This window comes from Trachypithecus francoisi, unplaced genomic scaffold (assembly GCF_009764315.1).
Source record: "Trachypithecus francoisi isolate TF-2019V2 unplaced genomic scaffold, Tfra_2.0 Lachesis_group8, whole genome shotgun sequence".
Lineage (NCBI taxonomy): Eukaryota > Metazoa > Chordata > Mammalia > Primates > Cercopithecidae > Trachypithecus > Trachypithecus francoisi.
In genome coordinates, this window is record NW_022681473.1 from 18,012,923 (window position 1) to 18,038,649 (window position 25,727).

At 49.6% G+C, this 25,727-nt stretch overlaps 1 protein-coding gene across 4 annotated transcripts in view; it reads left to right on the plus strand.

Annotated features, from left to right (window-relative positions):
* Window positions 1-25,727, plus strand: part of LRP4 (LDL receptor related protein 4) — a 61,071-nt gene that overhangs the window by 19,737 nt on the left and 15,607 nt on the right. For 3 of the 4 annotated variants that reach the window (XM_033205258.1, XM_033205259.1, XM_033205255.1), the window contains exons 6-30: window positions 326-454; window positions 683-802; window positions 1,513-1,638; window positions 2,173-2,298; window positions 2,490-2,624; window positions 3,204-3,329; window positions 3,674-3,904; window positions 5,363-5,519; window positions 7,977-8,194; window positions 8,348-8,524; window positions 8,938-9,060; window positions 11,983-12,191; window positions 12,345-12,426; window positions 14,224-14,329; window positions 15,780-15,981; window positions 18,925-19,114; window positions 19,202-19,333; window positions 20,890-21,030; window positions 21,394-21,480; window positions 21,587-21,758; window positions 22,263-22,425; window positions 22,548-22,773; window positions 23,127-23,430; window positions 24,643-24,861; window positions 24,998-25,132. In XM_033205258.1, coding sequence (XP_033061149.1) covers window positions 326-454; window positions 683-802; window positions 1,513-1,638; window positions 2,173-2,298; window positions 2,490-2,624; window positions 3,204-3,329; window positions 3,674-3,904; window positions 5,363-5,519; window positions 7,977-8,194; window positions 8,348-8,524; window positions 8,938-9,060; window positions 11,983-12,191; window positions 12,345-12,426; window positions 14,224-14,329; window positions 15,780-15,981; window positions 18,925-19,114; window positions 19,202-19,333; window positions 20,890-21,030; window positions 21,394-21,480; window positions 21,587-21,758; window positions 22,263-22,425; window positions 22,548-22,773; window positions 23,127-23,430; window positions 24,643-24,861; window positions 24,998-25,132 — 4,036 coding nt within the window. The remainder of the gene's footprint in view (window positions 1-325; window positions 455-682; window positions 803-1,512; window positions 1,639-2,172; window positions 2,299-2,489; window positions 2,625-3,203; window positions 3,330-3,673; window positions 3,905-5,362; window positions 5,520-7,976; window positions 8,195-8,347; window positions 8,525-8,937; window positions 9,061-11,982; window positions 12,192-12,344; window positions 12,427-14,223; window positions 14,330-15,779; window positions 15,982-18,924; window positions 19,115-19,201; window positions 19,334-20,889; window positions 21,031-21,393; window positions 21,481-21,586; window positions 21,759-22,262; window positions 22,426-22,547; window positions 22,774-23,126; window positions 23,431-24,642; window positions 24,862-24,997; window positions 25,133-25,727) is intronic. The other variant, XM_033205256.1, reaches the window with a different exon arrangement.

Consider the following 25,727-nt stretch of genomic DNA (forward strand, 5'->3'; position numbering starts at 1 on the left):
GTTGGATAAGGGCGCATGGTTCTGCCCATGGGCTAAGGGTGAGGCTGTGGGGTGCGTATACCAAGGGCAAGGAGCATGGGTGCCTCAGCAGCAGCTCCTCCTGGGCTGAGCTAGGGAGGGACCAAGTTCCCCAGGTGGGAAAGGAAGGCTCCCTTTGGTCCACCTGAATATGGGTGTCTATAAGGGCTGTCCCAGATGAAACCTGGTTGCATCTCACTTGAAGAAGCTCTCCTGCCTGAGCATCCTGCCTGCTTGAGGAATCAGGGCCCCTCTCCTTCATCCAGGCCTGAGTATGTGCCCCTCCCCACCCCTGCCTTCCTTCCAGCCTCAGCAGTGCCAGCACCTCCCTGCAACCTGGAGGAGTTCCAGTGTGCCTATGGCCGCTGTATCCTCGATATCTACCACTGCGATGGCGACGATGATTGCGGAGACTGGTCGGACGAGTCTGACTGCTGTGAGTGCTCCAGCCAACTGGGAGGTGGGGAGGTCAGACTGGGAAGAACTCCTCGGGTGGCAAGGCACAGGTGCCAGCTGGGGCAGGAGTTCAGAGAGGAGTTTCTGGATTTTCTGGTCCCTCTTTGGAAGAGATGGAGGAACTGGGATTCTGGGACTGTGGCCTTCTAGTCTGCCATGGGACACTGTGCACAGACTGGCTAGAGACAGAAGTCTTGTGTTTCCCTAGCCTCCCACCAGCCCTGCCGCTCTGGGGAGTTCATGTGTGACAGTGGCCTGTGCATCAATGCAGGCTGGCGCTGCGATGGTGACGCGGACTGTGATGACCAGTCTGATGAGCGCAACTGCAGTGAGTGGGGGAATGGTATTAGGCTGGGCTTGAACTAAGGAGAAGGCTTGTGGAGCCAAAGAGGCCCCTACTGGCTGGGCACGGTGGCTCACGCCTATAATCCCAGCACTTTGGGAGGCCGAGGCGGGTGGATCACTTGAGGTCAGGACTTCGAGACCAACCTGGGCAACATGGTTAAACCCCATCTCTACTAAAAATACAAAACTTAGTCGGGTGTGGTGGCAGATGCCTGTAATCCCAGCTACTTGGGAGGCTGAGGCAGGAGAATTGCTTGAACCCAGGAGGCAGGGTTTGCAGTGAGCCAAGACAGCATCCCTACACTCCAGCTTAGGTGACAGAGTGAGATGACATCTCAAAAAAAAAAAAAAAAAAAGACAAAGAGGCCACTACCCATAAATCTTGAAGACACTGGGTAAGACCACCATGTACAGTTGTGTAGGTTGTGCACTGTGCAGAGGCAATATGTTCAAAGGGAAGCCAGTCACATAATAGATTTATATAATCATCATGGCAGTTTTCCAGCAGATGGCAGTAAAGTGTCTTGAGGAAAGGATACCTTTTTCTGATTCACACAAAGATGCCATATAGACCAGCTGTGATCCTGGTGTCAAGAGTGGCATGGGTACTGACATAAGCTGCAGTTTTGGGTGGCAGGGAGAATTTCAGGCTGAAATGGGGCCCACCTTTCATTAGGCCTTTGCTTTGCCCAGCCACCTCCATGTGTACAGCAGAACAGTTCCGCTGTCGCTCAGGCCGCTGCGTCCGCCTGTCCTGGCGCTGTGATGGGGAGGACGACTGTGCGGACAACAGCGATGAAGAGAACTGTGAGAATACAGGTGGTGTCTCCCAGGGTGCCCCAGAACCCTTAGCCTATAGTTGGGGTGGAAGGGTGGAAAAGAGGGTGTTATTGCTGTCTTTCCAGTCGGGTTGAGGTTTTACCAGTGTAAAATCCAGGTGCATCATTAACCTGCGGCCTTATGGCCTGGAGCATGGTATCAGAGCTGCGAGTTTCAATTGCCACTCCTATTCTAACTCACACACAGCCAGTGCCTTTAGCTCTGGTCTACTGAGGAAGGACTACCTTCCATCTGGCAGCCCCCATGGGTGCTCCCCTGGCCATACCCAGTACTGAGCATGTGGATGTAGTTTTTCATTCTGTTCCATATTCTTCATCATCCCACTGTGGTGTCCTGGGGAGAAAGCAAATGCAGACATCCAGCCAGCCCTGTCTGAGCTGCTTCCTGCCCAGGACCCTCACCCTCCCATCTTGAGTCTCATCTGTCTCCAGCTTACCCTAGAAAATGACAGATTCCCATCTCTTTGTTGACCCAAGCCCTGCCTTGCTGTGACCTGACCCTCCCTCTCCCTAGGAAGCCCCCAGTGTGCCTCGGACCAGTTTCTGTGTTGGAATGGGCGCTGCATTGGGCAGAGGAAGCTGTGCAACGGGGTCAACGACTGTGGTGACAACAGCGACGAAAGCCCACAGCAGAATTGCCGTGAGTGTCCCCAGTGGGCGGACCTGGCCCATGGTTTGTGGCCGAACCCCACCCATAGGGTTCAAAGGGAATCCTCCCTCAGGACTCTTGCAGCTTTGGGAGCTGTTGTTCCCGGTCCAGGTGGAATGCCAAGTTGGCTGTCTGGGGGAGGATTCTGGGCTCAACTCCCAACTCTGGCTTGGCTGGCACAGGGCCCCGGACGGGTGAGGAGAACTGCAATGTTAACAACGGTGGCTGTGCCCAGAAGTGCCAGATGGTGCGGGGGGCAGTGCAGTGTACCTGCCACACAGGCTACCGGCTCACAGAGGATGGACACACGTGCCAAGGTGAGCTGAGGCCTGGTTTGCAGCAGAGTCGGGGTTCTGAGCAGGGGCAGCAGACAGGCAGCTGTGTTTCCTATGGGTCAGGCATGTGAAGGCTGTGACCTCATTTCATCCTCAAAATAACCCTAGGAGGTGGGGATCATCCTTCCCATTTCACAGATGGGGAAACTGAAGCACAGAGAGGATAAGTAACTTACCAAAGGCCACACAGCTGGTGAGCAGCAGAGTTGGGATTCCAGCCCAGGTCTACATGACCTTAAAGCCCTTAACCATTTCTTTTTTTTTTTTTTTTTGAGATGGAGTCTTGCTCTGTCACCCAGGCTGGAGTTCAGTGGTGCGATCTCGGCTCACGGCTGCCTCCGCCTCCTGGGTTCAAGCAATTCTCCTGCCTCAGCCTCCCAAGTAGCTGGGACTATAAGTGCGTGCCACCATGCCCAGCCGCCCTTAACTATTTCTTAGACAACCTTCCCACTAGGCCTGGAAAGTAGATGGGGATATGGGCAGAAAAGCAGCTCGCCAGCCTGGGAGCAGGGGTGGGAAGACGACAGAAGGGAGATCTCTTGACGTGCCTGGTGTTCCCAGATGTGAATGAGTGTGCCGAGGAGGGGTATTGCAGCCAGGGTTGCACCAACAGCGAAGGGGCTTTCCAGTGCTGGTGCGAAACAGGCTATGAACTACGGCCCGACCGGCGCAGCTGCAAGGCTCTGGGTAAGGGCTGTTGGCACTTGGCTGGGTGGGGAGAGGGCTGAGCCTGGAGGAAGGCCAAGTGCTCTGGTGCTCAGGGATTTGCAGAGAGGTAGAGAGATTTCCATCGCAGTAAAACGGAGCAACAGTTGCATTCTGAGCCCCAAGAAAAGCTGCCGTGGTGGAGTGGGGTGGGGAGGGGTGGAGGAGTATAGTTTAAGGGTTGCTACTCTTCTGGTACTGATGCTGACAGCCTGGGGCATGCCCCTGTGGGCACGTGGCTCCATCGGTCAGCTGAAGACCTGCTGATGGGTACCAGGGGCGGCTCTGAAACCCAGTGGGGACCCCATGTTTATACTGTGTCCCAGGGCCAGAGCCTGTGCTGCTGTTCGCCAATCGCATTGACATCCGGCAGGTGCTGCCGCACCGCTCTGAGTACACACTGCTGCTTAACAACCTGGAGAACGCCATTGCCCTTGATTTCCACCACCGCCGCGAGCTTGTCTTCTGGTCAGACGTCACCCTGGACCGGATCCTCCGTGCCAACCTCAACGGCAGCAACGTGGAGGAGGTTGTGTCTACTGGGCTGGAGAGCCCAGGTAGGGAATGAGCCCCCATGGAGAGGGGCTTAGCCATGCCACACGCGCAGCAACGGTGGGAGGAGCAGGCCAGTGGTTTGCAAACCTTAGGCAGGGAAATCTTAGCTGGAGCTCTAATATAGAAAACATTTGTTAATATATATGTTTTATAGGTTCAAATATAACATTTGCTTATGATTGAGCTCATTCAGTGAGAATAATCGGAGCACGTTGGTGGTTGTAATCATGGGAATCAGATTGATGGATGACAGAGTTCTCTATCAGCCTTTGCATCTAGTTTATTTCTAAGTTTTGTTTCAACTGCTTAGTATTAGGAATATTTGGATTGACCTGGATAAGTATATCAAAATGTTTTATAGGTTTTAAAAAAGCAGGCCAGGCGCAGTGGCTCACGCCTGTAATCCCAGCACTTTGGGAGGCCGAGGTGGGCAGATCATCTGAGGTTGGGAGTTTGAGACCAGCCTGACCAACATGGAGAAACCGCATCTCTACTAAAAATACAAAAGTTAGCCGGGCGTGGTGGCACATGCCTGTAATCCCAGCTACTCAGGAGGCTGAGGCAGGAGAATTGCTTAAACTCAGGAAGCAGAGGTTGTGGTGAGCCAAGATCGTGCCATTGCACTCCAGCCTAGGCAACAAGAACAAAACTCCGTCTCAAAGGAAAAAAAAAAAAAAGCAAAAACAGGCCAGGAGTGGTGGCTCACGCCTGTAATCCCAGCACTTTGGGAGGCTGAAGCAGGTGGATAACCTGAGGTCAGGAGTTTGAGACCAGCCTGGCCAACATGGCGAAACCCCGTCTCTATTAAAAATACAAAAGTTAGCCAGGCGTGGTGGAGCACGCCTGTAATCCCAGCTACTTGCCAGGCTGAGGAAGGAGAAACTCTTGAACCCAGGAGGTGGAGGTTGCAGTGAGCCAAGATCGTGCCACTATACTCCAGCCTGCGCAATGGGCGTGAGACTGCATCTCAAAACAAACAAACAAACAAACAAACCACAGAAACAGCTCACTTGGCAATCTCTGACTATTTTACAAACAGGTGAAGTGGTCAAATTCTAATTTGGTATCAAGCACATTGGACTCAAATGCTTAGAGAACTTCTGAAATGCCTCTGCAAAACCCTAGATGACAATTTACAAACCCCAGGGTCAGAGCAGTGGGGGACCCTGGGAATGCGTCAGGGAGGCGGAATTCAGGAAGTGAGGTGTGGTTGGCTGTGAGGAGGAAGTGCATGCCCTTGGACAGTTACTTGATTTTTCTGTGCCTCACTTTCCTCATCCTCATGGAAATTACAGTATCTAGCTCACAGAGTTGTGATGCTTAAATGAATTCATGTATCTAAAATGATGACAATAGTGCCTGGCCCAAGAAATTGCTTCCTGTAAGAGTTTGCTCTTGTTACTATGGGAAAGGGGAGCCTGGGTTGACTCCTTGACATTTTTTGTGCTGCTTCTCACCAGGGGGCCTGGCTGTGGATTGGGTCCATGACAAACTCTACTGGACCGACTCAGGCACCTCAAGGATTGAGGTGGCCAATCTGGACGGGGCCCACCGGAAGGTGCTGCTGTGGCAGAACCTGGAGAAGCCCCGGGCCATTGCCTTGCATCCCATGGAGGGGTAAGTTGTATCTCAGGCTGCTGAATCTCTCTTGCTACTTCTCGGGACAGCTCCCAGGCTACCTGGACTAGATGTTCTGGGGGTACATCTTCAAAGTGTGGTATAGCTGGGCGTGGTGGCTCATGCCTGTAATCCCAGCACTTCGGGAGGCCGAGGCGGGCAGATCACCTGAGGTCAGGAGTTCGAGACCAGCCTGGCCAACATGGTGAAACCCCATCTCTGCAAAATACAAAAATTAGCCAGGCATGGTGGCGGGTGCTTGTAATCACAGCTACTCAGGAGGCTGAGGCAGGAGAGTCGTTTGAACCCAGGAGACGCAGGTTACAGTGAGCTGAGATTGCGCCACTGCACTCCAGCCTGGGCGACAGAGCGAGACTCTGTCTCAAAAAAAAAAAGGTGTAATGTTAATAACATGGGCCCTGTCCTCCACACTTGAGTCTGGATCCTGGCTCTGTAGTAACTGGCTGTGTGGCCTTGGGCCAGTTAATCTCTGTCTGCCTTGTTTACTCATTTCTAAATTGGTGATTAAAAAAAATACTTCCGTCATAGTTGTGTGAAGATTAAATGAGGTGATGCATTTTAAATTGCATATAATACACATTAGATAAGTTGTAGGTGTTTAGTATTTTTATTATTAGCTCATAAGGTTGACCTAATTAATACAAATTAAGTTATTAGTAATTCATAAGAATTGTAATTAATTATTATAGCCTAAAAATTAATAGAGGGGCCAGGCATGGTGGCTCACACCTGTAATTCCAGTACTTTTGGAGACCCAGGTAGGAGGATCACTTGAGTCCAGGAGTTCAAGACCAGCCTGGGTGACATGGTGTGGCCTCATCTCTACAAAATTTTTTTAAAAATTAGCCTGACTTAGTGGGTGCATGACTGTAGTCTCAGCTACTTGGGAGGTTGAGATGCAAGGATGGCTTGAGACTGGGAGGTCGAGGTTGCAGGGAGCCGTGATTGCAACACTGCATTCCAGCCTGGGTGACAGAGTAAGACCCTGTTTCAAAAAAAAGTTAAATAAATAAAATTGAGAAATCTGGTCAGGTTCAGTGGTTCACGCCTGTAATCTCAGCACTTTGGGATGCTGAGGTGGGCAGATTGCTTGAGCCCAGGAGTTCAAGACCAGCTTGGGCAACATGGCAAAACCCCATCTCTATAAAAAGTACAAAAATTAGCTGGACTTATTGGTGCATGCCTGTAGTTCCAACTACACAGGAGGCTGAGGCAGGAGGATCACCTGAGTCCCAGAGTTCGAGACTGCAGTGAGCCATGATCATGGCACTGCACTCCTGGATGACAGAGTGAGACCCTATCTCAAAAAAAATTAAATTTAAAATTCAGAAATCTGAATTAAAGAAAAACTCCCGAAATGAATTTCTTACGTCTGGCTTTTAAAAATTCTATTCAGTCAATGAAGGGAGTGTCTTATAAGGTCCTGCAGTATGTGTCAACTGTTTTAGAAACTCTGTGTGTGTGTGTGTGTGTGTGTGTGTGTGTATAAAATACAAAAGGGATCGGGTGTGGTGACTCAAGCTTGTAACCCCAGCACTTTGGGAGGCCGAGGCAGGTGGATCACTTGAGGTCAGGAGTTTGAGACTAGCCTGGCCAACATGGTGAAACCCCATCTCTACTAAAAAAACGAAAATTAGTTGGGCATGGTGGTGGCTGCCTGTAATCTCAGCTACTCAGGAGTCTGAGGCAGGAGAATCACTTGAGCCCAGGAGGTGGAGGTTTCAGTGAGCTGAAATCATGCCACTGCATTCCAGCCTGGGCAACAGAGCGAGACTCTGTCTCAAAAATAAAATAAAATAAAATACAAAAGGCAGTGGAAGAGACTGTGACAAAGAAGAAAGTGCCTGTCCTAATATTACATTGTATTGTCATTTATGAGGCTTTGTCTGTTTTGTTCACTACTGGATTTCCAGTGCCTAAGATAGTATGTCCTGCCTGTTGCCAGTACGAAAAAAAAATTATTAAATGAATAAATGCCCTGTCTAAAGACATTTAAACTCAAACACTTAAAAAGCATTCTGAGGCCAGGCATGGTGACTCATGCCTGTAATCCCCGCACTTTGGAAGGCCGAAGCAGGAGGATCGCTTGAGCTCAGGAGTTTGAGACCAGCCTGGGTAACATAGCAAGACCTCATCTCTACTACTACAAAAATAAAAATAAAAAAAATTAGTTAGGTGTAGTGGTACTAGCTGCTCAGAAGGCTGAGGTGGGAGGCCTTCTGAGCCCAGGAGATTGAGGCTGCAGTGAGCTGTGATCGCACCTGCCCTCCAGCGTGGGTGACAGAATGAGACCCTGTCTAAAAAAAAATGCATTCTGTGGACCAAACATTGGAGTCCCCTGAGTTAAATGGATAAAAGCCCCCTACCTGATTATTCTCCTGGTTACCTACCTGTTTTCTGCTGCCCACTTCCCAATTTACTTTTCTCTCTTCCTAGTACCATTTACTGGACAGACTGGGGCAACACCCCCCGTATTGAGGCCTCCAGCATGGATGGCTCTGGACGCCGCATCATTGCTGATACCCATCTCTTCTGGCCCAATGGCCTCACCATCGACTATGCTGGGCGCCGTATGTACTGGGTGGATGCTAAGCACCATGTCATCGAGAGGGCCAATCTGGATGGGAGTCACCGTAAGGCTGTCATTAGCCAGGGTGAGCCCCTTCCTTCACTCTCCATCTCTTGTCCTCCTGCCCCTGTCCCTGCCCCCCAGGAGCCTTGGCAGAGGCTTTGTGTAGTTGCCAGGCCTGGGCCCAGAGACCATGGCAGACCACGTCCAGACTGAGGTCTTCCTGGACTTTCCCCAGGCCTTCCGCATCCCTTCGCCATCACAGTGTTTGAAGACAGCCTGTACTGGACAGACTGGCACACCAAGAGCATCAATAGCGCTAACAAATTTACAGGGAAGAACCAGGAAATCATTCGCAACAAACTCCACTTCCCTATGGACATCCACACCTTGCACCCGCAGCGCCAACCTGCAGGTAAAAAACTGCCCACTGGGTGAGCCAAAGTAGTCTCATGGTTGAGGTGGCCTCTGGTGCCTCTGAGAACTTTCCTTCCCCTTAGGAGTTGCCATTTCTTCTGATGGGGAAACCCAGCGGGGCACTGACATGGGCTAACTCCTCCCTCTGCTGGACATTCAGGGCAGTACAACAAGATTCACGAAAAGACTCATTAGGCTTCACCGTTCCCATCTAATTCAGGCAGACATTTACAGGCCATCTCTTCTGTGCCGGGTACTCACTGTGCTAGCAGCTGGGGGCAGATGTCAAAAAGAATAAGACATAGTTTCTCCCTTCAGGGAACTATCACCCTACCTAAACCCCTATTCCTTAGTCTTGGGGTCACTTTTGCAAACCTTTGCTAATCCTCTTGCCCTGGGCTCTTTGAGCAGGGCAGAACCGCTGTGGGGACAACAACGGAGGCTGCACGCACCTGTGTCTGCCCAGTGGCCAGAACTACACCTGTGCCTGCCCCACTGGCTTCCGCAAGATCAGCAGCCACGCCTGTGCCCAGAGTAAGTGGGTCTGCAACACCAGCCTCTACGGAGGCTGTTGTGAGGATGGGGAGAAGGAACAAGGGATAGGAGGTGGAGGGATTGCCTGTGGTGGGAAAAACCACATTCCTCAGGGAGCCCTGGAGAGGAAGAACTTAAGAGGCTGAGGGATCTTCTATCAAAGCTGAGGACTGAGGACCCAGCTCTAGCTGCTGAAGGCTCAGCAACACTACCCGGTCGAGTGTGAACACCTGCAATCAGGCTCATGTGTCATTTTACCAGGCAGGATACCTTCTCCATAGGCAGCAAGAGGGTTTTATGCTCTTCTAGAAAACAGGGGAATGATTTCCTACCTTTTTACCTTTAGCCTCACTCTGTTGAAGACTTTCTTTCGGCCGTTAAACCAGGAAGCCAAAGTTAGAATCTCTGATGATGTTCTGTGTGAGCAGGTCCTGGATAAATATGTGTCAAACAAGTGGAAGATTGTGGGATTCCCTGGTCTCTCCCTGAACTACTACTTTGGCTTCCTTTGGGCTCCTGCGGGGTTACTGCTTTGAGAGGGTAGCCCTGGAGAGCTCTGCACATGATGACTTTTTCTAAGAATAGTCCAGAGAGGAGCAGTCCGGGCGTATGGCACGACCAGCAGGGGGCCTGGGGTGATTCCTCACACATCAGCAGCTGTTCTTGTTTACTGCTGCGTACCCGACTGACCCTCTGAAATCTGGGTAAAATAAAATTCTCCTGGGACCTGGGTCCTTTCTAGAGAGTGTGGTTAGGGAAAACATTCAAAAGTTTCATTCATACACATATTAACTAAGAACCTAATTTCACGCTCTGAGTTTTCCCCTTGCATTCTTTTTTTTTTTTTTTTTTTTTGAGACAGAGTTTTGCTCTTGTTGCCCAGGCTGGAGTGCAATGGCACAATCTTGGCTCACTACAACCTCCCCTTCCCAGGTTCAAGTGATTCTCCTGCCTCAGCCTCCCAAGTAGCTGGGATTACGGGCATGCGCCACCACGCCTGGCTAATTTTGTATTTTTAGTAGAGATGGGGTTTCTCCATGTTGGTCAGGCTGGTCTCAAACTCCAACCTTAGGTGATCCGCCCACCTCAGCCTCCCAAAATGCTGGGCTTACAGGCATGAGTCACTGCACCCGGGTTTTTTTTTTTTTTTTTTTTTTTTTAAAAGAGCCATTCTGTCGCCCAGGCTGGAGTTCAGTGGTATGATTTAGGCTCACTGCAACCTCCGCCTTCTGGATTCAAGTGATTCTTCTGTCTCAGCCCTGTGAGTAGCTGGGATTACAAGTGTGCACCACCACACCCAGCTAATTTTTGTATTTTTAGTAGAGATGGGGTTTCACCATGTTGGTCAGGCTGGTATTGAACTCCTGACCTCATGATCTGCCCACCTCCCAAAATGTTAGGATTACAGGCATGAGCCACCGCATCTGGCGTTTTTTTTTTTTTTTTTTTTTTTTTTGAGACAGGATCTTGCTCTGTCACCCAGGCTGGAGTGCAGTGGTGCAAACAGTGCTCACTGCAACTTCGACTTCCTGGGCTTAAGCAAGCCTTCTGCCCCAGGCCCCTAAGTAGCTGGGACTACAGGCATACACTATCACACCTGGTGAATTTTGTGGGGTTTTTTATTTGTTTTGTTTGTTTTTGAGACAGGGTCTCACTCTGTCACCCAGGCTGGAGTGTGGTGGCATGATCTTGGCTCACTGTAATCTCTACCTCCCGGGTTCAAGCTATTCTTCTGCCTCAGGCTTCCAAGTAGCTGGGATTATAGGCACCTGCCACCATGCCTGGCTAATTTTTGTATTTTTAGTAGAGATGGAGTTTTACTACATTGACCAGGCTGGTCTTGAACTCCTGACCTTGTGATCTGCCCGCCTCAGCCTTCCAAAGTACTGGGATTACAGGCATGAGCCACCGCGCCCAGTGAATTTTGTATTTTTAGTGGAGATGGGGTTCCACTATGTTGCTCAGGCTGGTCTCACACTCCTGAGCCCAAATGATGCCCCCACCTCAGCCCCTCAAAGTGCTGGGATCACAGGCGTGAGCCACCATGCCCGGCCCTTTCCCCTTGAATTCTTTTGTGCCCAGCACTTCCCCTGTGGTCTTAGTGAGATGCAAGAAGTAAAGCCCCCTGTCCCCTGCCAGCTTCCCCTTAAGGATTTCCCAGCGCTAGGAAGAAGACATTTGGCAACGTTAGGCAGGAAGTGCCTTTCTGGATGAAAAGTCTACTGAGAAAGTATTCAGACTGGCCAGAGGAAGGCAGAGGATGAAAGTAAACTTCGTAGAGGAGTGGCCAGAGCTCTTCCTCCGGAGTCAGACCTGAGTCCCAGCTCTGGTGCTTTGTAGCCATGGGATCTTGGGCACGTTTCTTAATCTCTGTTAGCCTCAGGGTTGCTCATTTAGAAAATGGGAATGAGAATAACACACAATAGAAGCTTGGTGTGAGACCAAAAAAGCCCCAAGCACAGTGCCTGGCAAGGAAAGTGCTCAGCTTAAGCTACTGGCTTAAAGTTGTGAAGAGGAGAGCAAGAGGAAGGGATCCAGGTGATGGAGTGGAGGGACAGGAGCCGTGACACAGTCATGAACATCAGAGAAGTAGGGGTCAGGGGTTGGCAGTGGGCAAGCCAGGGCACCAGAAGAGGTGGAGAAAAGTAAGAAGACAGAAAAGTTGAGATGAAGCCGACAGATGCTTAAACAGCATGCACTTCTGGGACCGTGGTAGAGTCTGTCTCCATTTGATTTAGAAGTCTGATTCTGCCAGCATGGCAGTGCTTAAAGAGAGCCTGAGGTATAAAGCATAGGGGGCAAAGGGCACCAGATCCCAGGAAGTTGTGATTGAACCAGATGTCACGCAGGTGAGCGTCTGTGTCTGTCACTGTTCTTGGATTTTAGAGCATTAAAAGAAGACCCCTTTCGGCCTTTGATCAGGTCTTGACAAGTTCCTGCTTTTTGCCCGAAGGATGGACATCCGTCGAATCAGCTTTGACACAGAGGACCTGTCTGATGATGTCATCCCACTGGCTGACGTACGCAGTGCTGTGGCCCTTGACTGGGACTCCCGGGATGACCACGTGTACTGGACAGATGTCAGCACTGATACCATCAGCAGGGCCAAGTGGGATGGAACAGGACAGGAGGTAGGGCCCAGCGTGGGGAGATCGAGGGGTGGAATCTGCCATGTCCAGGGTAAGGGCTTCCCATACCTTTGCCAACCTTGAGAATTGGTGGAGTTTGGGCTCCAGTACTAGAGTGGAAGTACAGTTGGTGATACAGCTTTACTTCCTGCCCAGGTGGTAGTGGATACCAGTTTGGAGAGCCCAGCTGGCCTGGCCATTGACTGGGTCACCAACAAACTGTACTGGACAGATGCAGGTATGTATAGGGGAGCCATGGCCTGCCTGGCTTCCTGGGATTCCTCTTGTTTAAAACCCTGGCCTCAGATAGAAGGGGCCCTGTGCCCCTCCTGGGCCACTTCTGTCTTCACCTGAAGTCCTTGGTAGGTCAGAAGCAGGAGGTCTGCTGCAGAGCTGAAGTGAGAAGCTCCCACGTGAGAAGCTCACATTGTGGCAGCTGCTTCTGCTGTGTGGTTGATGCTGGGGAGTGTTTTAAGGCATCTCAGGTCGTGAACCTATGCCTTGTGGTTTTCTTTCCGTAACTTTCTGGGTAAATCAGGCTTTGTGTTTTTTGAGGTGGAGTCTTGCTCTGTCGCCAGGCTGTAGTGCAGTGGCGCGATATGGTCTCACTGCAACCTCCCCCTCCCGTGTTCAAGCTATTCCCCTGCCTCAGCCTCCCGAGTAGCTGGGACTACAGGCATGCACCACCATGCCCAGCTAATTTTTTGTATTTTAGTAGAGACGGGGTTTCACCATGTTGGCCAGGATGGTCTTGATCTCCTGACCTCGTGATCCACCCATCTTAGCCTCTCAAAGTGCTGGGATTACAGGTGTGAGCCACTGCGCCCGGCCAGATCAGGCATTTTTAATTAGCCAGTTGGGTTTGGGAGGCAAGGGGACACCCTGAACAAGTGCTACTCGGCGTGTGGTTGCTGGACCACAGAGGCTGACGACAACCTTGCCTCCTCTGCGTGGCAGCATCAGCATCATCTGGGAAGTTGTTGGACATGCAGATTCTTGGGCCCCACCCTAGACGTACTGAATTAGGGCTGGGCATGGTGACTCACACCTGTAATCCTAGCGCTTTGGGGGACCAAGGCAAGATCGCTTGAGCTTAAGAGTTCAAGATCAGCAATACAGGGCAATACAGCAAGACCCCCCCAGATCCCCCCCCAATTTTTTTCTTTTAATTAGCTGGGTGTAATGGTACATGCCTGTAGTCCCAGCTACTGGGAGGCTGAAGTGGGAGGATTGCTTGAACCCGGGAGTTTAAGGCTGCAGTGAGCCATGATCGCATCACTGCATGCCAGCCTAGGCAACAGAGCAAGTCCCTGTCTTCAAAAAAAAAAAAAAGACAAGACTTACTGAATCAGAATCTTAGGGGCGTAGTGAGCATGAAATGGACTAGAATTTTTTTTTTTTTTTTTGAGACAGAGTCTCACTGTGCTGCCCGTGCTGGAGTTCAGTGGCGCAGTCTCAGCTCTCTGCAACCTCTGCCTCCCCAGATTCAAACAATTATTCTGCCTCAGCTTCCCAAGTAGCTGGGATTACAGGTGTGCACCACCCACGCCCAGCTAATTTTTGTATTTTTAGTAGAGATGGGGTTTTACCGTGTTGTTCAGGCTGCTCTCGAACTCCTGACCTCGTGATCCACCCGCCTTGGCCTCTCAAAGTGCTGGGATTACAGGCGTGAGCCACCACACCCGGCCAAATATTTTTATTTAAAAAAAAAATCTTTGGGTGTTAGGTTCAGGAATCTGTGTTTTAACAAGCTCTCCTGATTCTTAACGCACACTAAGGTTTGAGAATCATTGCCTTAAATTATGGTTGCCTATGTTTGGGAAGTCTTGCTTTTTCAAGAAATCCAACTGACCACATCCTTGAATTTCTTCTTACAGTTCAAGTCACTAAATTTCCATTGTGCATCTGTCACAAAATATCTTTTGAGTACCTACTCTGTGCTCCGCTGGCACATACCAGGCTCTTGTGTTGGCCATGGAAGGTAAGAGCGTGAATGAACAAGACTAGAATTAATCTCTGTATCCCTTCTTGGTAGGTACAGACCGGATTGAAGTAGCCAACACAGATGGCAGCATGAGAACAGTACTCATCTGGGAGAACCTTGATCGTCCTCGGGACATCGTGGTGGAACCCATGGGCGGGTGAGTGGCTGCCCCTTGGGAATGACCTCCACTCACCCCTCCCAAGATCTGAGTTCCAGAGAGAAGTCAAAAGATTAGGAAGAGTGGCCAAATCTGATGGATATACAAGGAAGCAAGAGCAGCTACAGAAACCAGAGGCTGGTGACAACTTTGTACTCTCTGTGGACAAGGAAACTTTTCAATTCTTCCTTTCCTTATCTCGTTTTTATTGTTGGTTAGCTTACAAAAGTAACTCATTGTTAAAAAAATTTTAATCTGTAGAAAGTAAAAATTCTCTGTGATCTCACTCTCCAGCAGTAAGTTAACAATTTAGGTTATTTTTTTTCCGGGTTTTCTACTAAATGTATGTAAACATTTGTTGTTGGTGGTGATGGTTTTGGTTTTACAAAAATAGCATATTTTTGTGACTTTTTTCTGCTTGCCTATATATCTTGTGTATCTTTCCAGTTGAGTGTATAGATCTACCTTGTTTTTGTTGTTGCTGTTTGTTTTGAGACAGGGTCTTGCTCTGTGGCCCAGGCTGGAGTGCAGTGGTGCAAATCACGGCTCACTACAGCCTCAACCTCCTGGGCTCAAGCAATCCTCCTGCCTCAGCCTCCCAAGTAGCTAGCACTACAAGCACAGACTACAATGCCTAGCTAATTTTTCCAGGTTTTTTTTTTTTTTTTTGTAGAGATGGGGTCTTGCTTTGTTGTCTAGGCTGGTGTCAAATTTCTGGGCTAAAGCAATCCCGCCTCAGTCTCCCAAAGTGCTGGGATTACAGATGTGAGCCACTGCACCTGGCCTATGTTGTTCTTACTGGTTATATAGAGTTCTGTTAAATTATTTAACCCATCCAGTGAATAAACATTTCTTTTTTTTTTTTTTTTTTGAGACAGACTCTCACTGGTTGCCCAGGCTGGAGTGCAGTGGCGCAATCATGGCTTACTGCAGCCTTGCCCTCCTGGTTTCAAATGATCCTCCTATCTCAGCCTCTCAAGTAACTGGGACCACAGATGTGCACCACCATATCTGGCACTTTTTTTTTTTTTTTTTTTGGTAGAGATGGGATCCTAGTATGTTGCCCAGGCTGGTCTCAAACTTCTGGGCTCAAGCAATACTCTCAACTCAGCCTCCCAAAGTGCTGAGATTATAGGCATGAACCATGGCGCCTGGCCAAGGAAACATTTCTTATTCATTTTCACCCCTCCTCTTTCTTTATTCCCATGTACACTTTATTTGCTGAGTTCTGCTTAAGCTGTGGCCTCTGCTTTTATTAAGACCCTGTAGCTTTTGATAATGATAGAAGACAAGGCATTCAGAGATAGCGCTGAGCCCAGGGCTGGGCTGGACACTGAAGCAGGAGGCTGAGGTAGCTACTTCAGGCAGAAACCCTGAAATCCTAGGTACTCTGAGTCCCTGCTGGATATTAACTAGCTTGTAAGACCTCCCTTGCCTTGCCTTTGCTCAGGTACATGTATTGGACTGACTGGGGTGCGAGCCCCAAGATTGAACGAGCGGGCATGGATGCCTCAGGCCGCCAAGTCATTATCTCTTCTAATCTGACCTGGCCTAATGGGCTAGCTATTGATTACGGTTCCCAGCGGCTATACTGGGCTGACGCCGGCATGAAGACAATTGAATTTGCTGGACTGGATGGCAGTAAGAGGAAGGTAAGGGTGGCACTAAAACATCTTCCCCCGGCCTTGACAGCCTCCAGGATGATACTTTTCGGCTGGCACTGGTCCTGATCAGAGCTAAGGGGACCAGCATGGGGCATGTGCTGTTTCTCTGAGGCTGTGGGTGCTGTCCAGAGCTTGGGGGCAGTGGTGGGAAAGGACTACTGGTTGATGATGAAAAGACTTGTGTGGATTATGAGCTGGGGATGTAAATGCACAAACTTTCCTGTGAACCAGCACAACTATTGCTTGTTAATTACCAGTTGCACTGTGGGCCCATGATTGATCTCTTTTTGTTTTTATTTTGGTATAATTTCAAACTTACAGAAAAGTTGCAAGAACAGGTAAAAAGAATACATAAATAAAATTTTGCGGCCGGGCGCGGTGGCTCAAGCCTGTAATCCCAGCACTTTGGGAGGCCGAGACGGGTGGATCACGAGGTCAGGAGATCGAGACCATCCTGGCTAACACCGTGAAACCCCGTCTCTACTAAAAATACAAAAAACGGCCGGGCGCGGTGGCTCAAGCCTGTAATCCCAGCACTTTGGGAGGCCGAGACGGGCGGATCACGAGGTCAGGAGATCGAGACCATCCTGGCTAACAGGGTGAAACCCCGTCTCTACTAAAAATACAAAAAACTAGCCGGCGAGGTGGCGGGCGCCTGTAGTCCCAGCTACTCCGGAGGCTGAGGCAGGAGAATGGCGTAAAACCCGGGAGGCGGAGCTTGCAGTGAGCTGAGATCCGGCCACTGCACTCCAGCCCGGGCGAAAGAGCAAGACTCCGTCTCAAAAAAAAAAAAAAAAAAAAAAAACAAAAAACTAGCCTGGCGAGGTGGCGGGCGCCTGTAGTCCCAGCTACTCGGGAGGCTGAGGCAGGAGAATGGCGTAAAACCCGGGAGGCGGAGCTTGCAGTGAGCTGAGATCCGGCCACTGCACTCCAGCCTGGGCGACAGAGCGAGACTCCGTCTCAAAAAAAAAAAAAAATTTTGCCACATTTGCTTTATCATTCTGTTTTGGTACACGCTATTATTTTTTGGAGCTGTCTAAGATTAGAGTGCAGACAGCCTACCCTTGACTCCAAACTATTCCTGTGCACATTTCCTAAAAGCAAGGATGTTGTCTTACATTACCACAGTACAACGATCAAAATCAGGAAATTTAACATTGATCCAATATTACTATCTTTTTTTTTTTTTTTGGTTTTTGGTTATTTAGAGGTAGGGTCATGCTCTGCCACCCAAACTGGAGTGCAGTGGTGCGATACTGGGTCACTGCGCCCTCGACCTCCTCCGATCCTGAGTAGCTGAGACTACAGGCATGAGGCATAACGCCTGGCTAGTTTTTTTTTTTGGTGGAGACTTCCTGTATTACCCAGGCTATTCTCAAACTCCTGGCCTCAAACGATCCTTCTGCCTTAGCCTCTCAAAGTGCAGAGATTACAGGCGTGAGCCACCATGCCCAGCCCAATATTACTGTCTAATCATAGTCCTTGCTCAATTTCAATACCGATTGCCTCAATAATGTCCTTTATAGCTCCCCTCACCCCACTTTTTTTTCTTTGTTAATCTAGGATCCAATAAGGATCACCCATTGTGTTTAGTAATGATGTCTCTTTTAATTTTTATTTATTTATTTATTTTTAGACACTCACTCTGTGGCCCAGGCAGGAGTGCAGTGCCACAAAGATGGCCCACTGTAACCTCAACCTCCTGAGCCCAAGGGATCCTCCTGCATAGCTGGGACCACAGGCACCTACTACTGCAACCGAGCTACTCAGGAGCCTATGGGTTTGAGGCCACTCGGCTGATTTTTTTATTTTTTGTAGAGATGGGGGTCTCACTTTGTTGTCTAGGCTAGTCTTGAACTCCTAGCCTCAAGCAATTCTTCTGCCTTGACCTCCCAAATGTGGGTTTATAGGCATGAGCCACCACACATAGCTTACTTTTTTTTTCTTTTGAGACTGCAGTCTTGGTGTGTTGCCCATGCTGACCTGGGCTCAGGGGATCCTCCCATCTGAGCCTCCTGAGTAGCTGGAGCTGTGCACCACTGGGCCCAGCTAATCTAGTCTCTTTACTCTCTGATCTGGAACATTTCCTCAGCTTTTCTGTGGCTTTCTTGACATTTGCATTTTTTGTTTGTTTTGTTTTGAGACAGAGTCTTGCTCTGTCGCCCAGACTGGAGTGCAATGGCACAATCTCGGCTCACTGCAACCTCTGCCTCCTGGGTTCAAGCAGTACTCCTGCCTCAGCCTCCCAAGTAGCTGGGATTACAGGCGCCCACCACTATGTCCAGCTACTTTTTCTATTTTTAGTAGAGACAGGGTTTCGCCATGTTGGCCAGGCTAGTCTCGAACTCCTGACCTCAGGTGATCCGCCCACCTTGGCCTCCCAAAGTGGACATTTGCATTTTTTAAAGAGTAAAGTCCAGTTATTTTTTTATAATGTCTCTCAACTTGGATTTATCTAATGTTTCCTTGTGACTGGATTCATAGTGTGCATTTGCAGCAGGAACACTACCCTAAGTGAAGTCACGTCCTTGAGTTCTCAGTGTGTCTCATCAGTAGACACAGGTGTTGGCCTGTTCCATTATTGTGATACTTACTGCTATTGTATGGTTAAGGTAGTGTCCACTATAAAGTTGCTATTTTTTTCTTTTGTACTTAATAAGTAATTTGTACAGAGATACTTTGAGATGATGTGAGTAACAGATGACTTCCAACATATTCCAATGAAACCATCACATGACCCTTAGAGCCAGGCACGATCAAGTCACAGATTGATAGAGCAAGGCTCAGAGAGATTTTATAAGTAGCTCTTACTGGAGGTCACACAGTAGGTGTTAGTGGGAGAGCCACTTTCTGAGTCCACAGTGAGCTATTTACCACTGCTCTGTGCTGTCAGACTTTGTTGAAGATGACACAGTGTTGGGGCCCTGGCAGGTGCTGATCGGAAGCCAGCTCCCCCACCCATTTGGGCTGACCCTCTATGGAGAGCGCATCTATTGGACTGACTGGCAGACCAAGAGTATACAGAGCGCTGACCGGCTGACAGGGCTGGACCGGGAGACTCTGCAGGAGAACCTGGAGAACTTGATGGACATCCATGTCTTCCACCGCCGCCGGCCCCCAGGTGACCAGCCCTTGGCTCGCATTGGCTTCTCCTTGGCCCTCCTATGCCCTAACCCTCCCCATTGAACGTCCCCTCCTCTCTACCCAGTGTCTACACCATGTGCTATGGAGAATGGCGGCTGTAGCCACCTGTGTCTTAGGTCCCCAAATCCGAGCGGCTTCAGCTGTACCTGCCCCACAGGCATCAACCTGCTGCCTGATGGCAAGACTTGCTCACCAGGTGAGTGAAAGCATCACAGATCTAGATGCAGCCTCTCTGGGAGGGGGCAATGACTCTCTTCCTTCCTTGCAGATGGGCTCCAATGTGGTCTGAGGAACCATGAGTCCTGCTGCTTCTAGAGGCCCAGGGGAGAGACTCGTGGCTTTTAGAAAAGGGGAGGGGCCTGGGGAGAGGCCCTTGGAAGCAGATAGAAAGGACTGGAGGCAGGGTCCACCTAGTTCTTATAATGTCTTCATGCATATTAGATAAAGTTGCTCCTTTCTCAAGACACTTTCCTCTCATCTCTTAGTACATTGTCATAATATACTGATTTGGTTGGAATAAGATACTTCTGGCTGGGCACGGTGGCTCACACCTGTAATCCCAGCACTTTGGGAGGCCGAGGCAGACAACTCACTAGAGGTCAGGAGTTCAAGACCAACCTGGCCAACATAGTGAAACCTCATCTCTACTAAAAACACAAAAATTAGCCAGGCATGGTGGCACGTGCCTGTAATCCCAGCTACTTGGGAGGCTGAGACAGGAGAATCGCTTGAACCCAGGAGGCAGAGGTTGCAGTGGGCAGAGATCACGCCACTACACTCCAGCCTGGGCAACAGGGTGAGACTCTGTCTCAAAAAAAAAAAAAAAAAAAAAAGACACTTCTAACTGCCTAAAATTGGTATAATAAAAACAGAAATGTATGCTATCTACAATGTCATGGTACCCTCCCCCTTAGATGTGCCACTTTTGTGAGTACACAACCTAGGTGGCAACCTTATTGGAGGGTCCCAGAAGCAGTACCTGGCTACCCAGATGTTGGAAGTCAAGGTTTTCCCCTAGGACATGCTGCAGGGCAGGCTGCATTTGAACTCTAACCTCCCTGGGAATTTGAGTGAGAAAGCAGCTGTGAACTGTGCCTCCCAGATTGTGAGTAGAGCCCACTGGGGTCCCTTTATTCCCTTTCTTTTTTTCTCTTTCTTAATCTTCATGGTAAAGGGTCCATCAAAGAGAGCCACTTTCATAATGTTAATAAAGAGGCATTATTTATGAATATGTGTGAGACCTAATGGTAAGTGCTTCATGTACATGATCTTTTAACCCTTACAGCCACCCTATTATTGTCCCCATTTTATAGATAAGAAAACTGAGGCTTAATAATTTAGGCTGAGAGTGGTGCCTCACGCCTGTAATCCCAGCACTTTGGGAGGCTGAGATGGGCAGATGCTTGAGACCAGCCTAGGCAATATGATGAAACCCCATCTCTACAAAAAATACAAAAATTCACTGGGCATGGTGGCGTGTGCCTGTAGTCCCAGCTATTCAGGGGGCCGAGGTGGGAGGATCACTTGAGCTCAGGAGGTCAAGGCTGCAGTAAGCCATGATCATGCCACTGCACTCCAGCCTGGGTGACACAGCAAGACGCTGTCTCAAAAAATAATAATAATTTAAATATCTTGCCTAGAATAACATAGCTAGAAACTAGCAGGAACAGGGCATGAATTTCAGTTTGCCTGATTCCAAATCCACTTAATGGCTGTGCTCAAGTGATCTCTTCCCTCCTCTCCACCTGGCAGGCATGAACAGTTTCCTCATCTTCGCCAGGAGGATAGACATTCGCATGGTCTCCCTGGACATCCCTTATTTTGCTGATGTGGTGGTACCAATCAACATTACCATGAAGAACACCATTGCCATTGGAGTAGACCCCCAGGAAGGTCTGTGTGGCCCTCCCTTCCCACCTGGCCTTCTGTCCCTGCCCTTCAGCAATTACTGTCCTTCCTCTCCCACCACCTTTGTCTCCTGCCAAGAGCCAGGGGTTTCCCATACCCTCTGGCATAGCCCCTGTCCCTGTCTCTCTAGCACTTTCTCTTTGGTTGTGAGAGCACGGTTTGGGGCCCTCTTCTCTCCATCTCTGCCAAGAGCTATCCTGCTATGCTATTTCTGCATTTTCCTTGATTTCCTCTGCTAGAGGCTCCAGGGCTCTCTGACATGCTCTGGTGTTTCAGGACACGAATCAGCTGTGTGTGTCCCATTGTAGGGGGTGAGGGTCTTGGTTGAGCCAAGCTTTCCCTCTCCAGGAAAAGTGTACTGGTCTGACAGCACACTGCACAGGATCAGCCGTGCCAATCTGGATGGCTCACAGCACGAGGACATCATCACCACAGGTGGGACTTCCTCCCAGCCCAGGGACCACCTGTCTGGCGACAGGGCTGGGGAAATAGCCCATCTGTTTAAAAATAGGAGCCAGTGTGCTCTTTTGACTTCCCACAGGGCTACAGACCACAGATGGGCTCGCAGTGGATGCCATTGGCCGGAAAGTGTACTGGACAGACACGGGAACAAACCGGATTGAAGTGGGCAACCTGGACGGGTCCATGCGGAAAGTGCTGGTGTGGCAGAACCTTGACAGTCCCCGGGCAATCGTACTGTACCATGAGATGGGGTGAGAGCTGCCTATATCACACTGGGTAGTGCGGGGGGTCAGCTCACCTGGGGTTATGATGGGGTGAAGGTGGGTAGCAGAGAGCAAGCTTGCATCACAGGAACAAGGTCACCTCCTTGGGGCTCTTCCACTCTCCTGTGACTTCTCGCAGGGTGACAGTACAGTGTAGAAGTTAAAAGCATGAGCCTTGGAATCAGAATCCCAGGATTGAAATGTTTTCATCATGTATTAGCTATATCACTTGGGTCCAGTATTTAACCTCTCTGATTCTCAGCTTCCTTACCTATCTATTAAATGGAGGTGCTAGTGAAAATACATACCTTGTCGCCCTTATGAAGAATGAGATAATGCACATGAAGTATTTTGCAAAGCATTTTGTCAAGCAAAAATTTTGCCTGACATACTATAAGTACTCAAATGTATCTGACATACTGTTAAGTACTCATGGTATGTGGTAGCTGCTGGAATAACTAGCTAATATAGCTAATATTCTTCCTCACTCAGGTTTATGTACTGGACAGACTGGGGGGAGAATGCCAAGTTAGAGCGATCCGGAATGGATGGCTCAGACCGCACGGTGCTCATCAGCAACAACCTAGGATGGCCCAATGGACTGACTGTGGACAAGGCCAGCTCCCAACTGCTGTGGGCCGATGCCCACACCGAGGTGAGAGCCGTGCCCTTGGTGCTTCCCAGGAGCCTGGGAAGATGGGAAGGGCCTGCCTCAGATCTCCACGGATAGTTCCCTATCTGCTGATCACCACCCCCCACCCGCTCCTTCCTCTGCAGCGAATTGAGGCTGCTGACCTGAATGGTGCCAGTCGGCATACGTTGGTGTCACCGGTGCAACATCCATATGGCCTCACCCTCCTCGACTCCTATATATACTGGACTGACTGGCAGACCCGGAGCATCCACCGTGCCGACAAGGGTACTGGCAGCAACGTTATCCTCGTGAGGTCCAACCTGCCAGGCCTCATGGACATCCAGGCTGTGGACCGGGCACAGCCACTAGGTGAGAGTCAGAGGGCTGGGGCTGTGAGTCAGAGCCTCTGGCTTTCTGGGGCCATCTCAACATCAGAGATAGATCCAGAGCACAGAGCTCCTTTACAGCCAGAAAGACAGTAACCTGTTTAAGCTCCCTTTCAGGATTGGGCTGTGTTCTCTCTGGGTATGGCTGGTACTGCAGCTGTCACCTTCAGAGGACTCCTGGAGATCCTCCTGCAGACCCTTCTTCTGCCTCACCCCGCCAGGCACTGAATCCTGTCACTTAGAACAGCAAAGAGTCAGCCACAAGCAACTGGGACCTTTGTAAGATTCAGATGATGTTCCAAGCTAGGCGTGAACACTTGTGCTTCTCATCACCAGGTTTTAACAAGTGTGGCTCGAGAAATGGCGGCTGCTCCCACCTCTGCTTGCCTCGGCCTTCTGGCTTCTCCTGTGCCTGTCCCACTGGCATCCAGCTGAAGGGAGATGGGAAGACTTGTGATCCCTCTCCTGAGACCTACCTGCTCTTCTCCAGCCGTGGCTCCATCCGGCGTATCTCACTGGACACCAGTGACCACACTGATGTGCATGTCCCTGTTCCTGAGCTCAACAATGTCATCTCCCTGGACTATGACAGCGTGGATGGAAAGGTCTATTACACAGATGTGTTCCTGGATGTTATCAGGTATGAGCAACACTGAAACCTCCAGAGGACACAGATTTGCTTCTGATCGCCCATGGGTGAGGTTATGTTCTGACCGCTAAATGGATGAGTGATTTGGCACTTTGGATAGCGAGTTCTAATCCTGACTTGTTCACTTTGTAGTGTTGTCACTTAGAGCAGAGTTTCAAACTTTTGTTTGTTTAGAGATTACATGGAAACCTAGTATGTAAAACAAACAACAACAATAAAAAACAGGTAAAGTCAGGGTGGGGACCTGGAGCCTTTCACATCTACCATTGTGCCCTGAAGGAGCTCCAAGAATCCCCAAGGACTTACTGATGAGTAGGCCACATTACCAGTATCTGTATTGCAGTAAAGGAGCCCCAGCCAAATGCCAAGGCGTATGGTGGTTTACAAAGCTGTTGTTTTTTATTTTGTTGTTGTTTTATTTTAATTCTTTAAATTTGTGGCCCTAACAAAGCTTAGGAATATGATGCCCTGCTACCAGTAAGAGTGGTTTCCCATGGCAGAGATTCTCACAGGGAGGAACAGGGAACATTCCTCTTTGCTCTCCCCAAGGGATGTATTAGAATCTCAAGCTGGGGACAGGTAGGCATATGCAATTTCGGGAAGTCCCCTAGGTGACAGTGACATGCTCCCCATTCTGAGGTAGAGTTCCCTCCTGCCCGTAGGGCCTCTGCAAAAGTGCACAGGTAGGGTCGGGCATGGTGGCTCATACCTGTAATCCCAGCACTTTGGGAGGCCAAGGCGGGAAGAGTGCTTGAGCCCAGGAGTTCAAGACCAGCCTAGGCAACATAATGAAACCTCATATCTACTTGTATTTAAAATTGTTTTTAACTTTTAAAAAATGCACAGGTAGGTTTTGACAAATCTGTATTTCTTATAATCACCACCTAGCAATCCTTGTCTCTTCCCAAAGATATGTGGGGAATGATAAACCTGTCTTCTAGCAAGACATCCCCTGGCAACCGCCACTATTTCCAGTTAGCAGGAAATACTCTATCTTCCTAAGAATTGGTTCATTCATTCTGCAATTATTTTATCGAGCATTTATCATGCTGGGTGCTGAGGAATGTACTCACAGATACTTGGTCTCTGTCCTTGTGGAGCTTACAGTTCAGTGGGGGTCCAGTTATGGGAACATGGGTTAAAGGAGTTCTACTCTATTCTGGGGCAGTCTGGTTGCTCATCCAACACTGGGCTCTCCCCAAGGCGAGCAGACCTGAATGGCAGCAACATGGAGACAGTGATCGGGCGTGGGCTGAAGACCACTGACGGGCTGGCAGTGGACTGGGTGGCCAGGAACCTGTACTGGACAGACACAGGTCGAAATACCATTGAGGCATCCAGGCTGGATGGTTCCTGCCGCAAAGTGCTGATCAACAATAGCCTGGATGAGCCCCGGGCCATTGCTGTTTTCCCCAGGAAGGGGTAAGTTTATGGCCAGTAGAAAAGAGATCCAGGGAAGAAGGGCTGGGTAGAAAAGATGGTGTTACCTGCTGTGTTCTCTCAACCTCTGGGTGCCGTCTTCCCTTGCCTTGATGATGATGGCACTATTGTGTCTCAGGTACCTCTTCTGGACAGACTGGGGCCACATTGCCAAGATCGAACGGGCGAACCTGGACGGTTCTGAGCGGAAGGTCCTCATCAACACAGACCTGGGCTGGCCCAACGGCCTCACCCTGGACTATGATACCCGCAGGTGGGAGTCCTGCACCAAACAGCCTCCTGGAGATCGGGTGGGCAGAAGAGAGAATGGTTGAGATTAAAATGGAAAAATGAAAAGATAGAAAGCTTCTTGGTATGTGGGGAAGAGAAACCATTGAGAAGGATGAGGGAATGTATTCTTAGAGCAGCGATTGCTAAATCCAGCCCTCAACCCTTAGGTGGGTTTTGTTTGGCTGGTTTACATGTTCCTAATTTGAGTGCCTTTGGCAGAGCATGTCTTCTGGCTGGACCACAGGTCTCACACCCCTACTCATTTAAGGGCTGATTCTTGTATTTGTTATAATATAACAAATCCTGATCCCTTCAGGCTCTGGAACTTTGTTGTTGTTGAGACAGCATCTTGCTCTGTTGCCCAGGCTGGAGTGCAGTGGCGCAGTCACAGCTCTCTGCAGCCTGAACCTCCCTGGCTCAAGCCATTCTCTCACCTCAGCCTCTCAAGTAGCAGGGACTATAGGCACATACCACCATGCCCAGCTAATTTCTAAATTTTTTGTAGGGACAGCATCTCGCTATGTTGCCCAGACTGGTTTTGAACTCCTGGACTCAAGCAATCCTACTGCCTTGGCTTC